The 13,450-nt window shown below is 45.9% G+C and overlaps 1 protein-coding gene across 4 annotated transcripts in view; it reads right to left on the bottom strand.

Moving 5' to 3' along the window:
• MAP3K13 (mitogen-activated protein kinase kinase kinase 13) overlaps positions 1-13,450 on the bottom strand; it is a 71,797-nt gene that overhangs the window by 21,865 nt on the left and 36,482 nt on the right. For all 4 annotated transcript variants that reach the window (XM_059855131.1, XM_059855134.1, XM_059855132.1 and 1 more), the window contains exon 4: positions 2,675-3,249. In XM_059855131.1, coding sequence (XP_059711114.1) covers positions 2,675-3,176 — 502 coding nt within the window. In that variant the 5' untranslated portion in view covers positions 3,177-3,249. The remainder of the gene's footprint in view (positions 1-2,674; positions 3,250-13,450) is intronic.

Below are 13,450 nucleotides of genomic sequence, written 5' to 3' on the forward strand. Positions count from 1 at the left end.
TTTCTTCCTAATCTAATCTTAATCTCTCTTCTATTAGTTTAAAACCATTCCCCCTTGCCCTATCACTACTTCCTCCTGTACAAAGTAATTCCCCCTCTTCTTTAAAAGCCCTCTTTAAGTTCTGGAAGGCCACATGGCTGCAGATCCAAACTGGACTCCTACCCCTGTTGGTGATTCAGCCCAACACAAAGGATTACTCCTGGATGAGGCTTTAAGTAGTTGTCTCATAAAGAAGGGGGGTAAAAATCATCTGCACAGATCCATGGCAGCAGCCCAAAGCTGTAAAGCAGCTCCCAGGGAAATGAAAAGCCACCACAATCCTCTCCCTGCTGCTGAAAGAGCCCCAGACATTTCCTCAGCCACACAGCACTTGCACAAACACAATCCATGCATCCTCTGTGCTCTTGCTAAAAGACAGCAAAAATAAAAATAATCACATACATCAGTTAGTGAACTGCTGGCTTGTATGTAGCTGATGAAATGCACACAAAGATGATTTTCTGGTGGCAAGAAGCAAGAATGAGATCATCTGGAAAAGAGAACATGAATATTCTCACAAAATCCTCAAGTTTCAGCACAGAAGTAGTTTGAAAAGGTTTATCCTTGGGTAACAGAAGTGTAGTACTGCCATCAGGGCAACAGATGTCATCAAAACAAGACGACTAAGCAGCTCCAGAAGAAAAACTAACAATTTTTTTTCAAATCTTCTTTTCATTCCCCTTTCTAACAATGAAGACACTGAAAATGCAGCTCAACCACACAGCTACATATAAGCTGATCCCAATTAATCCTCAGCCTTACCACATCTGTAGCCAGTTCAAATCTGCCCTTTTAGAAGGGCCTGATGCCAGCAGCAGACAGCAGTGCCCCTGGATGTGTGGCTCTGAACATGCTCCCAACACAGAGAGCAGCAAGACACCCTGTGCACAGGAACGAGCTCTGTGTGCACCCTCCAGCCCCAGCACTGCTCCCAGCTGCTCCTTTTCATTCATCAGCGCTTCCATCTTTTAGTTTGGTGTGTGAGTGTCCCCTGTGGGTCACCAGAGCACAGATTGCACTGTGGGCTCCAGTGCAGCTGCTGGCCCTGCTCTATGGGAAATGGGATCTCTCTGTCCCACAGGCAGCTCTCCCAAAGCCACCACTCCAAGGTGACGGGGACACACCAGCACAGGAGGGCTCAGAGACAGCAGTGGGGACAGGTGTGGGACACACAGAGGATTGCTGGGAGTGCACACTCTGCACTTGTGGCCTTTCCTTAGAAATTTTTAGCTTCACTTACAAACACTGAGCATCCAACCCAAAGCACTGTCACACAGACACTGCCCAATGCCTGCTCCGAATGCCATCTGACTGCTCAGAACCTCCTTTTCTTTCCCAAGGGAGACTCCCCACCCAGACAGCCCTTCCAAAACTGTTCACCCTCTCTGCAGTCACCCCGGCAGCCTTAACTCCCCAGGGAACTTTCTGTCACTGTTTTTATTTATAGTCTGAACCACATGTGACACACCGAATTTACAACACGCAAATAAAACACAACCAACTGTGCTAGAGAATTTCAAAGCAAGCAAACTCTTGCACAGAATGCTGCTGCTCAGGAGGCACCTGGAATGTAGAGATGCATTTCCTGCTCAGTTCTGAACTGGAAACAACTGACTCTAGGAAGCTGATTTCAAGGCAAATTCATCCAACACATTATTTAACAGCTCTGTTCTCTCATATAAGGAGCTGTTCCCCATCCCTCTGGGGTTTAGATTTGAACCACTCAGACAGGTTTCTGACCTTGTATCTCATAATTTGTCAGTGCCAAAAAGCCATTTGATTACTACTGAGTGATGCTCAAAGGAGACTTCGCCCCATGGTACTGCGGTGGCCAGGCTGTTCCCATTTTCCATAAGCCTCAACCATTTCAGCTCCTTAATTCTAATGACAGCTTGTTCTTCTCCCATCTGCCACCTCCCTCCCCCTGTGCTAGGGGAGAAATCAGACACCAACAGCAGAGCATACTCTGCTCTTTAGATTTCAGTATCCCCTAAAATATATATAGAGATAGATATATAGATATATATGCAGTCAACTGGGACATCACTTATTCCCAAGCCACAGATTTTATATGTATTTATACTCACATACACTTACACATTTACGCTTACACATCCAAATGGAAAAGGTATAAATATTGAAGAACATATTTCTGGAAAGACAAGTACTAAATGATATTTTAAAGAGTATAATTACTCCTGAATAAAAAGAAATAAAAGCCTTTTTAAAAGAGAAGCAATACTCCTGCTATTTGGTGGTCAACTGGGGACAGCCTTCACCTGGAGGTTCTGAAGTAGAAGTGCCTATGTCAGTGTTTTCCATCTGGCATAAAAAACCTCCAGAAATTAACACAAGGATTGTACCGAGTATTTCAACACAATTCCTTCTGATCCCCGTGCTCAGCTCAGATTCAGGCCTTGTCACAATGGCCCAAGCCATAGGGTTGAACAGGTTTTGACTCCCTCACGAGCTGCCTTTGCCACACACGACAGCTGTTGGCTCCATAGTGCAGGATTTATCCCTGGAAACCCGTGACAGGTCTGGACAGGGCATAACGGGCCATGTGGAGAGCTGGGGAGAGCCCTGGCTCACTTGCCTCGCCTCACCCCAAAGCAGTGCCGGGGCTCCCTCTCACCTTGCTGCTGCAGTTTGTAGTCCGTGGAGTAGGCCTTGCCTATGATGTTCCACACGGGCCGCAGGCACCCGAAGAGCCCCTCGAGGAAGCCGCCGCTGCCGCTGCCCGTCCGGTTGAACTGGACCTTCACATCGTCGCTGGCACCGTTGGTGTCGCCGTCGCCGGGGCTGCGGGTGCCCTGCGGGAGCCCCGGCTCGGGCTCGTCCTGCTCCCGCAGCTGCAGCACGCTGTTCTCGAAGTGGTCGCGGGCGTCCTCGCTGACGCTGCTCAGCACGGCCGCCGTGCCCGGGCTGCTGACGCCCTCCAGCAGCTCGGCCGGCAGCGAGCCCCGCTCCCGCACGTCCTCCAGCAGCTCCGGGGACGGGCGGCTCCCGGCGGCCGGGGGCTCCTCGGGGAACCTCCCCGAGTCCTTGTCCTCACAGAACGCTTTGCCGATGGAGTTGGGAGAGGAAGACAGGCTCAGGCGCTCCTGAGTGCTGGCCATGATGCCGTGAGTGTGCATCAAGGAGACGGCCCGAAGGGGTGCTCAGAGCATCTGTAGGACGCAACTCACATGGGACATGTGGGCCCAGTACCTGAAACAAGAGGAAAAAGAACAACTTTCAGTTTTTTATTGAAGTGTTTTCACTACGTGCAGTTTCACTGAGGTGAGCTGATAATTAACTAGACTTTCCAGACAGCCGCTGATACTTGGTAAATAATTACTGCCCTAGAAGAAACAAATAAGTGATTCCAACAGAAACTCCACTCAGGCAATACTCTCGGTAACACACTGCAGGAATTGCCCAGGAAACAAACATCACAATTTTAAACAAGAGCCTAAAGGTCAAAATCGTGAAAGATTCTTTGAGAGAGTTCCCATAGCATTACCAGGTCGAAGCTGGCCCCACCTCAGCTGTGGTTTGAGTCCCACCATTGCTCCTGGGCCTGGCACAGCCCACAAGCTCAGGATCCCTCTGCAAACCCTCAAGACAAGGTGTTAGAGAAACAAAGCCCAGTGATACAGGTGCCTTGATTCCACCAAGGGATGGTTGGTGGCTGCTCCCTCAGAGCCCCACCTAGTTATTACCATCCTGGACCTTTGATTGACCCTCCATGCCCATTGTGGAAATGTATGTTCAATTCTCTAACCACATCCATGCCACCCTCATAAGCAAGTAAAACTGAGTTTCACAGAACAGCAGACCTTCTGTGCTGTTCTCCCACCACTGCTCTCCACTCCTCCCCTGCATGAGCTTCTGGGAGGGTGCACATAAAAGAAGAGCTGGTATCCCTTTTAAGAAGTGCTTCCATCTCTTGCTCCATGCTCCACTGAGAGGTCTTTTTTCCACAACCCATGGTGGTGCCACCTTCCCACAGAGCCAGGTTGAAGGCTGGGGGTCACGCTGCCAGAGCTGCCCACCACAACAACAGTTTTGGGATAGTCCCTTCTGGAACAAGAGGCTCTAACACCAGGCCACAAGCAATTAAGTGAATTCAGCCTGCAACAGGGAACAAAGTCCAGTTTTAAATTCCATGAGAATCTGAGAGTGGGGTAAAAAAGAATGGCCTTAACAGAAAGTATTTTGTTAAAAAGTGAGATCAGTTAGAGTGGGTGCAAATTTCCAGGCTCTGCAAACAGCCATTGGAAGGGAGAAAGAAGTGGCCAGGTAGGACACAGCCAATGGCAAGGGAACAGCTCAGTGTCTTGAGTTCTCAGGATGAGGTCACTGCAGAGAGGAGAGATAAGCCCTTCAGCCCACAGGATGAAAAGCCCTGGGCTTCAGCCCCTCTCCAGAAGCAAACAGTCAGGAACAGCCAGGAACCTGGATTACCTTCCTGTGTCCTGCCTGATCACATGGGGCTTGCATAAAAGCTTTACTTAGTTTGTAAACTTTGTTCTTTAAAAGAAAGCAAAACAGCAAGTGAGGCAGAGGTTGCAGCACAGCCCAAACCAGTAGAGGAGCTGAATCAGGCCCATATAGGAAGCTGGAGAGTTGGTTATTCCTGACCTGCTGGTGACCAGCACCACAATGACCAATTCAGCAGTGTGGAAAGCTGCAGTGTGACCTCAGAGTACAATTACTAGCAGCAGTTGTTCTATTCTCACAGATTTTGTTATTGATAAGAAGATGATTCAGACCCAAACAGAATTTCAGAAAAACGCCAGGTCAGGCCCAACTCAGTGTTCCTGGACACAGTCCCAGCTCATCACCTGAAGTTAGGGAGTGACAAGTGATTGTTTAAACAAGAGCAAAAGCAACCACTGCTCCTACAGAGAAATCTGCTTTTTGTAACATAGAATATTCAGCAATCCAATGAAACATCAGCCAGGTATCCTGCAAGAAACTCCAATGTAAAAGCTCGAATTTGAGGTAACAGTGTCTCAAAATACCTCAAATTTAAGCCTTGGGAAGTGCATTAAGGATTAAATCAGACTTGGAGGATAAAATAACTTTGCTATTATGTGACTCTCAAGAGAGTACACTACTACAGTGTAAGGTTTTGCTTTTACATTTTTACAGTTTTCTGCCTCTGGAATGTTTGATTATGGAGGTTTAACAGGGAATGAAGAGCTTTTCACTACACAGCTCAGCCAAGAACAAAGCCCAAGATTCAGGGATATCAGGTCTGTTTTCCCAGATCAAATTGCTTTCTCCAACACTGAGATGTTTCAAATAAAAAAAGCCTTCAGGCACAGTGCCCTGCCACTTTACATGCCCCTTTATGTGCTTCATGGGGAGAGAAGGCATATAAAAATTATGGAATTATTTTCAAACTGGCATGATACAGCCTTATTTAGGTCCTTACATAAGCAGCCTAATTTTCAGAGGTGTAGCAAACTCATTGTTTGGAGAGCATGAAACAGCAGCACTTCTTTTCAAACAACCTCCTCTCAAGCCAACTTGAAGCAAAGTGGTCCAGAAACTCTAGGAGGGGGAGAAGGTGGTTTCTGCCACAACACATCAGTGCTGACTTGTTGGGGGAAATTAATTTTTTAAATTCTCTTCTATTGCAGTCAATTCTGCAATGTGCAACCTCTTGCTTTAGCAAAATGTGATTTAATCCAATGAAATTAGGCTGGTTTAGATCTCACCATCTCTTGAAACAAGGGAAGAAGAGCATTTTCCAAGTTTTATTGTCATGCTGCTGCTATTCTTTCAGTCATAGTACCAAAAGGCTGAGATTTTTCATGTTGACCTCTTCCCAATAAAAGAAAAGGCAAATAACATTTTCTTGAAAGTTTTAGGTTTCATTATATCCAGACTGCCATTCAGGATGTACTCATAAGGGCATGTAGTGACAGGACAAGGTGGAATGGCCTTCAGCTGAAGGAGGGCAGGTTTAGTTTAGATATTAGGAAGAAATTGCTCCCTGTGAGGGTGGGGAGGCCCTGGCACAGGCAGTGTCCAAGGCCACGCTGGACAAGGCTTGGAGCAACCTGGGATTGTGGAAGTTGTCCCTGCCCATGGCAGGGGGTGGGACTGGATGATTTTTCAAGTCCCTTCCAACACAAACCAACCTGGGATCCCATGTCTGTGATCTGCATGTGCATCATGAGCTTTTCCAGGGAAGGGCCTGGCCAAGGCTGTGCTATTTCTATCTGAGTGATGCTCCTGCTGCAGCAGCCTCCCAGTCAAAAGCTGGAAGCTCCATGTGTGGGAGGATTGTGCATATTTAAGAGATTGAGATTTCACAAAGTGCTGCTGCACACACAGACTTGAAGGCAGACCCTCAGATTTAAACTGTTTTGATGAGTTCATGCACTCTGCACTAACAAATTTCTTTTCTGTCTGGAAGGAGATTCAAGGCTCAATGTAATTTTGTACAATCACAACTTCTCATAAATGACTCCATTTCCATGCAAAGTATTTTTTCCAGGCAAAATCCCACTGCCCTCAAACAAGAGGAGCATGAAATGCACCTCTTCTTGGAAGAGTAAGGCTGCACCTCAACACGTCAGACAGCCCAAAATTCAGTTTGAAACAAGAGAAAAGTGAGAGTTTACCTGAATCACCAAGTGGGTGAATCAGCTACTGAGGCACACTCTCACTTTGCCTGATATTGGGCCTGTCCCTGAAAACAGCCATCCAGGAACTGTTCTCACAATCTCCCAGAGCCACCAAAGCATGTGGCTACCTATATATAAGTTCAATATCCCTAAGAGTGTCAACACAATGGTCAGGTTTGCAGCTGAGTTAAGCCAATGCCTTGCATGAACCTGAAGTTTCTCCTTTAAGAACTATGCTAAAAATTGAGTGGCCAATCAGACACAGCATTGCAGACAGCACACAAACCAAACCAAACAAAAAGTCAGTGTGCTGGAGAGGTGGTGTAAGCACAGAGACCACCACTCTGTCTTGTGCCAGCCCAAGTCTCCAGTAACACTAAGTTTGCTTCCCTGAATGCTCTATCTTAGCCAGTGAGGCATAATCTCTACTTGCACTTCCAACATGCAAAGAGAATAAAAGCAATTGTCTGATCCATGTTTAGAGGCTGAAGCAGAGCTGATGGCAGAAATTATCCAGCTGGGACATCGAACAACCACAAACAGAGGAGATTCCTGCCCAGATCACTACTCTTTCCTGGTACTCAGTGTGATTTCCTCCTGGCTGCAGGGGGCACAACAAGGTAACTACACATCTCCTCACTGATAACACAACTGGAATTTATGGGTGTATCATCTCAACTAGTGGCTTGTGACAAAAACAAAACTAAAAATTAACAAAACCACAAAAGCATATAAGGCACAGACATCATGGTCTCCTTCCCCCTGCCACTCTCTCTCAAATTGTACAGGGAATTTTTACAACACCATGATGCACAGTCCTCTCCCATTGCTGTACAACTCCAGCACAGGAATGACTGAGAGTTGCTGAATTGGCAAGTCTCTGAGCTTTTGTTGTCACTTCTGACCTTTGGGGTTTGAACCGTGTGGTTTTACTACAGAGGATTTCAGCAGACTTTCTTTTCCTGGTCTCCTGATGAAGAAAATGTTACATGAATGGATTAGATACTCCTCTTCTGCCACACTTTTTACATTACTCGGAATATAGGCTTGTGTTTTGCATGGTTGTTTTGAAAACAAAAAGTAAAAGCACAAATTTTTAATAGAGAATGAGTTACACATCCCCAAAAGGCAAACTCTGTTTTCAGGAGGGTTGATTTTTTTTTTTAAGTTACATTATTACATTAATTAATTACATTTTTACAAGTTGATAAGAGATTAGTAATTATCTGTTTTGTTAGGTTGCAAAAAAAAAAATCCCACTATGAAGCTTGCCCACATTAACTTGGTATAACCCAGCCGAGGCTATAGGCAAACCTTTAAGCCAGCTATGGAGTAGCCCAAGGCAAAAGCTTGGGTGTTTTTAAGCCATCAATCTCCTTCTCAAGACACTGCTCCTTCAAGGTAGAACATTTCTTCCCATCTCACACCCACATGAATGCCCAGCCACAACCCAGCCTTATCCTTAAATAGTACAATTGCATACCCAAAACATCATCAATTGCTGATAAAACAAATGAAAATTCTTCATCTGACCCCACTGAGATTTTCTGTCACTGCAATAGCTCTGTTTATACTTCTGCATATAAACATTTCTCTACAACCAACAGCATGTTTACCTGGGAAAGTTAACTCTTGTCACATTGGCTTTTATGTGCTTTACACTGCTCTTTCAGTTTGTCAGATAAGCACTACAGTACTTCTGCACCTCCTGCAGAATCCTGACTTGAACACATACTTTTACTTCCTCTCTCCAGTAAATATTTGGATGCTACCTCAACATAAAACAACTTTCTTCTGCAGACACCATAATCCCCACCTGAGTGATGTGGTAGCAACTGCTTAGGGCTCACAACTATAATAATCATCATCATTTAAAAACATTAATAGAATATTAACATAGCCATGGGCATTATTCACATGAGACCACAGACATGTAACTATGTTGTGTGCAGTCAGTGTTATCACAACAAAAACCTGACTTTGTGATGATTTAATTTAGCCTTTATTCAATATATTCCATCTATCCAAAAACAGAGGTACATCATTTTTGGAAAAGTGATTTTAGTCGTGCTATCCTTTTGTCTGTGGCTGCACCAGTGAGAAAGAGAACCCTGTCTAGCTCAGTGGCCTGAACCCTTTCTGACAATGACAAAAATAGCAGCTTGTACCAGCCAAGAAACATCCATAATGGCTGAACTCCTGCTCCGTGCAGAGCCAGCTGCAGGTTTGCTTGGCACCTTGCACATCCCATGCAGGCCTGGCTGAGGAGAAGGAAGTGGCACCTAGGCTGCAGCAATGGGATGAAGCCACAGAAGCTCAGGAGGTTCATCCATGCCCCTTTCCTGCTGCAGAGCCAAGGGAAGGGTGTGCAGGCAGGCAGAGCTGCCCCCAGCAGTGCCACCAGCTGCCCTGCTCACAGCACACTGTGCTGGGTCTGTGCCTCTGCACACAAAGGACTGGGCCTGTGCAAATGGGTCAAGGAATTTTTTAACCAGAACAACCTTGGCAAACACTGGGCTGTGGCAGGGAGTTTTGTAGCTTAACTCTGTGTGGTAGAAGGTAACACCAGCCCTTCTTCACTTTGCATGCCTTTAATTCCTTTCTTTCTTGAAACAGCCAGTTGTTCACTGCTTCAGTGGCACTTGAACATATTATCTCTTTAATTCCAGCTGTGATTTTAAAAATTATCCCATCCTCCACTCCAACATTCTTTCTCAAGTTTAACAATTCTCACTTGACCTTCTCACTCTCCATATGAAACTTGCTCTGGGTCTTTGATCACCTCTTTCCCATTTCTCCTGTATTACCTTAAAGTTACAGAATGTCGAATCACAGAATAGTCTGGGTTGAAAAAAAGCTATTAAACCTTAAAATTCATGGGCAGGGACACATTCCACTAAGCCAGGTTGTTCCAAGCCCTCCCCCAACCTGGCCTTGAACATTTCCAGGAATGGGGCAGCTTCTCTGGGTAGCTGAGGAAGTCAGACCACCTCCAGGATTCCCAAAAAGGACAGAATGCCACAGAAATGCACAAAGGCACAATCATCATTTTGGCTCCTCAGGATGCTGAGCTAACTTCCGTGAGTCTCTTACTACCTAAGATCCCATTATTGAGTTGAAAAAGCTATGTCAGAGCCTAATTCTGACTGTTAAGACTGATGTTAAGACTGAATTGTGCTTAATCAACACTAAATTGAACTGGTATTTTATCACCCAAGTTCACTGGAGCCTTCCACTACTCCCTGCAGGTGGCCTCCATAGTTATTACCCTCACACCTTCCTTGTGAAGTCTCACAGCCTAAACAGAATATTCCTAAAATATCTGGATAAGGGAAGAAAAGGTGGGAAGAGTATGAGTAGTGCCATCTCCAAAGCAGAGAAAAATGTTTCAACATTACCATCCTTTTATCCTTACTCTTAGTCCATATCATTTAACCAGTAATCTGTCTGCCAGCCTGGTGTCTCAGTTATTTAAGAGCTGTTTAGCCTCTTTAAGAGCCTCTGGTAAGTATTCCTGCCAAAATCCCAACAGATTGTATCAACCAGATCCCCCTTCCTACCATGCTCCTGTCTCCTACAAAGATATTTAATAGATTTCCAAGGCAGACTTCACCTTAAAAGAACTGGTGACTCTTATCCCCACATGCAATGTGTGCATCTGCCCTGGCTCTCAGCATAGGAATGAATTTCTACCTCCAGCACCATGTGACAAATGTTTCACTAGAATCTCCTTCAGCATAAGGTCACAAATTTGTGGGGGGTGGTGAAGCAGCGCTTGATTTGGAAAGAGAAATCAAGCAACCACTTCTTTTATTTTTTCACAAGGAATAATAAAAAAAAAGGCAACAAAAATTCATCTTGGTGAGGAAGAGACACAAAGAGCCCATCCAGCCTCCTGTGAGTGCAGGGAGACCTCACCAGTGGCAGGGAGAGCACGTCCTGCTCCACCTGGCAGCCCTGCCAGCAGGGGCTGGGAAATAAGCACCTTACGTAAGGGCGTATTTTCAGCACTACACACAGAAACGCTGCCTCTACCCTGCAGAAGGTATTTTTGGATCTGCTCAAATGCTACTGTGTTCTTCCAGGGCTTTGCATTCTTCTGCTCAGAAATTGCATAATCTGATGCCATAGGAAATAAGTGGTGTTGCATAATGACTCTCGTGTTGGCTGCAGGGACCAGGGACTGCCCGTTCCTGCTGGAGAGCAGCCCTGCTCCCAGCCCAGGTGCTTGGGGAGAAAGGGGAACCCACAGCCACCGACCCCTGGGGAGGAGGGGAACAAACCAAGGACCATGCAGTTACCTCACAAAAATCACTGTAACTAAGTCACCCATTTGCTCTTTGTTCCCCTCCCTGTGGCTGCTGCATGTTGTGAGCTATGTGCACACAGGGAACACCAGCAGCCCCACACTCCATCTCACCACTGACACCCTCTACCACAGTCCCATCAATACACTGGAAAACATTCAGCTGGGATAAAGACAGAATAAATGCTGATCAGCCTTTTATACTACAGAATTACTACTGAAATCTGTCTCAGACTAAAATGTAGAAATGGCCTTAAGTTACACTCTTCTCTTTCACCTTTCTAGCTGTCTCCATAGCAGGAAATAACTTTTCAAACCCAGTCAGAGGCTTCAGGCTCTGTTCTTTTCTCTTCACCCTTCCTAGTTCTGTACTTTTACCTCATTGACAATCCCTATGCTATTATCGATCCATGTGTTATTATATTACTATATAATTACTATATGCTGTCATATTACTATATCATTACTATATGTTATTATATTACTATTACTATACAACAACAACAGATTTAAGGATTCAAACTGAAATATTTTACAGCAACAAACACCAGTAAAATTTCCAGTTTAGTTCACAGAGGCCTTACAGCCCCACATTTCCTTATGAAGGCACTAAATATTCCAGTCCTACCAACAAACAGTATCTTGGAATTTCCCCCCCCTTACAGAACTGAAACACCCTATTTTCCTCCAAAGAGTAGCATTAAAATTAATTAATGTCTGACAGATCTTTGAGGATGAAGATCAATATCACAGTGCTGCTTTCAGGAATCCAGTGAATGAATCAAAGTCTCACATTAATTCACGTGAGGTGTCAGACTGGTCTCAGGTAAACTCGCTCACTCCCACGCTTGTTTTTATTTTTATAGTAGATATGAATTATTCAACATTTGCAAAGCACATTCGACATGTAAATGCTACTCACACAAACTTCTCAGTACTAAGAGCTTATGTGCTTCACACCCAGTACTAAACTCAACAGCTCTCTATATAAGTACAACAATTCCTGGGGCAGGTGCAGTGCTCTGGTCCCTGTCACCCCACACCAGGTCCATGCCTGGGTGCACCTGCTGGGAAGGACACTCAAAATCCAACTGGCAGAACTGGGAAGGGAAATGACAGCAGTACTAAGTTGTATTTAGCAAGCACCATACACAGCAAAGAGGATTACTCCTCGACAGAGGCAGCACAATGCCCTGCTCAGGAGCCTCTCGTAAGCCTGCATTAGTGACAGCGCAGGGTTAGAGGTGTGAGCCTGCTCCACTACAGCTCTACGTGCTGGTAACACACAAACAACACAGACCTGGGGGTGCTCCTGAGGCCTGGCACAGCTCCTGCCACCCAAGCCTGCAGAGACCAGCACTCAGCACACCCCAACTGGACCACTCTTGGGCTGCAGCTGATGGCTCAACACCTGAGGATCTCCTGAGGTCCAGAAGGATGGTGAGGCTGAACTTCCCGTGTTTCAGCAGGAGAGTCACAGCTGTACAGCCACATTACTGATTTGAGTGTCCTCCAGAAGGTAACAGAGATGGCAGACAGGACAAGCATCTCTGGAATGAATAGAATGTCTGCACAGAGACCTCCATTCCTCCAGCCCACCATGCTGGAAAAAGCCCAGCCTCTCACCCCTGCCAGGACTTTCTCCTTCCTTCCCTCCCAGCACCTCAGTGCTATGTTACCAACAGCTCCGGAGGGAACAGCACCAACAATCACAACTTCACCAGAGGGTTATAAATCACAGACTTTACACAGACAAATCTGCTCTTCCTCCTGGCCTACACCCAACTGCTGCCAAAGCCTTTGAACCCCCTCCAACCACCAACCTCTCAGCTGAAGTCGTAGCAGGGAGAGAGCACAAAGGTCAAAGCACACTGAGTATTTTATGGGGGGGTGGGAGTGACTACACACAGAGCTGCTGCTCCTGGCCCAGCCACAGCTGCCAGCTTGGTATTCAGCCCTAAGTAGTCTGTTTTGGGTGAAATATTTATCCCCACACTACCCAGGAGATGAGACTGATTTGCTGCAACGACAAAACAGGAGCCTACAAAAGCCTCTGCACGGGATGTATTTTTGCCAAGGAGGGATAAAGACAAAGTCCCATAAGCTGGACAGAGTTTGGTGAAGTGCCAAACTCCTGAGAGCTTCAGAGGTAATACTTGCCTCAGTTGACTCATTTGGATCCAGTTATGGCTGAGAACTCACTGGAAGTTGTACAAGCAGTGAACCTCCTGCTGCCTTCCTCCACTGAGATCTCAGGTCAGAGCTTGGCTAAAAGGCTCAATGCACCTTCCCCTACCTGCCCTGGCCCCAAGGATCAGAGCTGAAGGGCAGCCAACACTGATTTAAAATCTGTTCACACAAGCCATGCCAGATTTATTCTATTTTTATATATTTTTAAAAGTTTTATTTTATAACTCTGCCATCTTGAGAAGCCCAACTCTTGAAAATCCACTCCCCACATCTCAACTACAGACGGCCT

This window comes from Haemorhous mexicanus, chromosome 10, assembly GCF_027477595.1.
Source record: "Haemorhous mexicanus isolate bHaeMex1 chromosome 10, bHaeMex1.pri, whole genome shotgun sequence".
In the NCBI taxonomy this organism is placed as follows: domain Eukaryota; kingdom Metazoa; phylum Chordata; class Aves; order Passeriformes; family Fringillidae; genus Haemorhous; species Haemorhous mexicanus.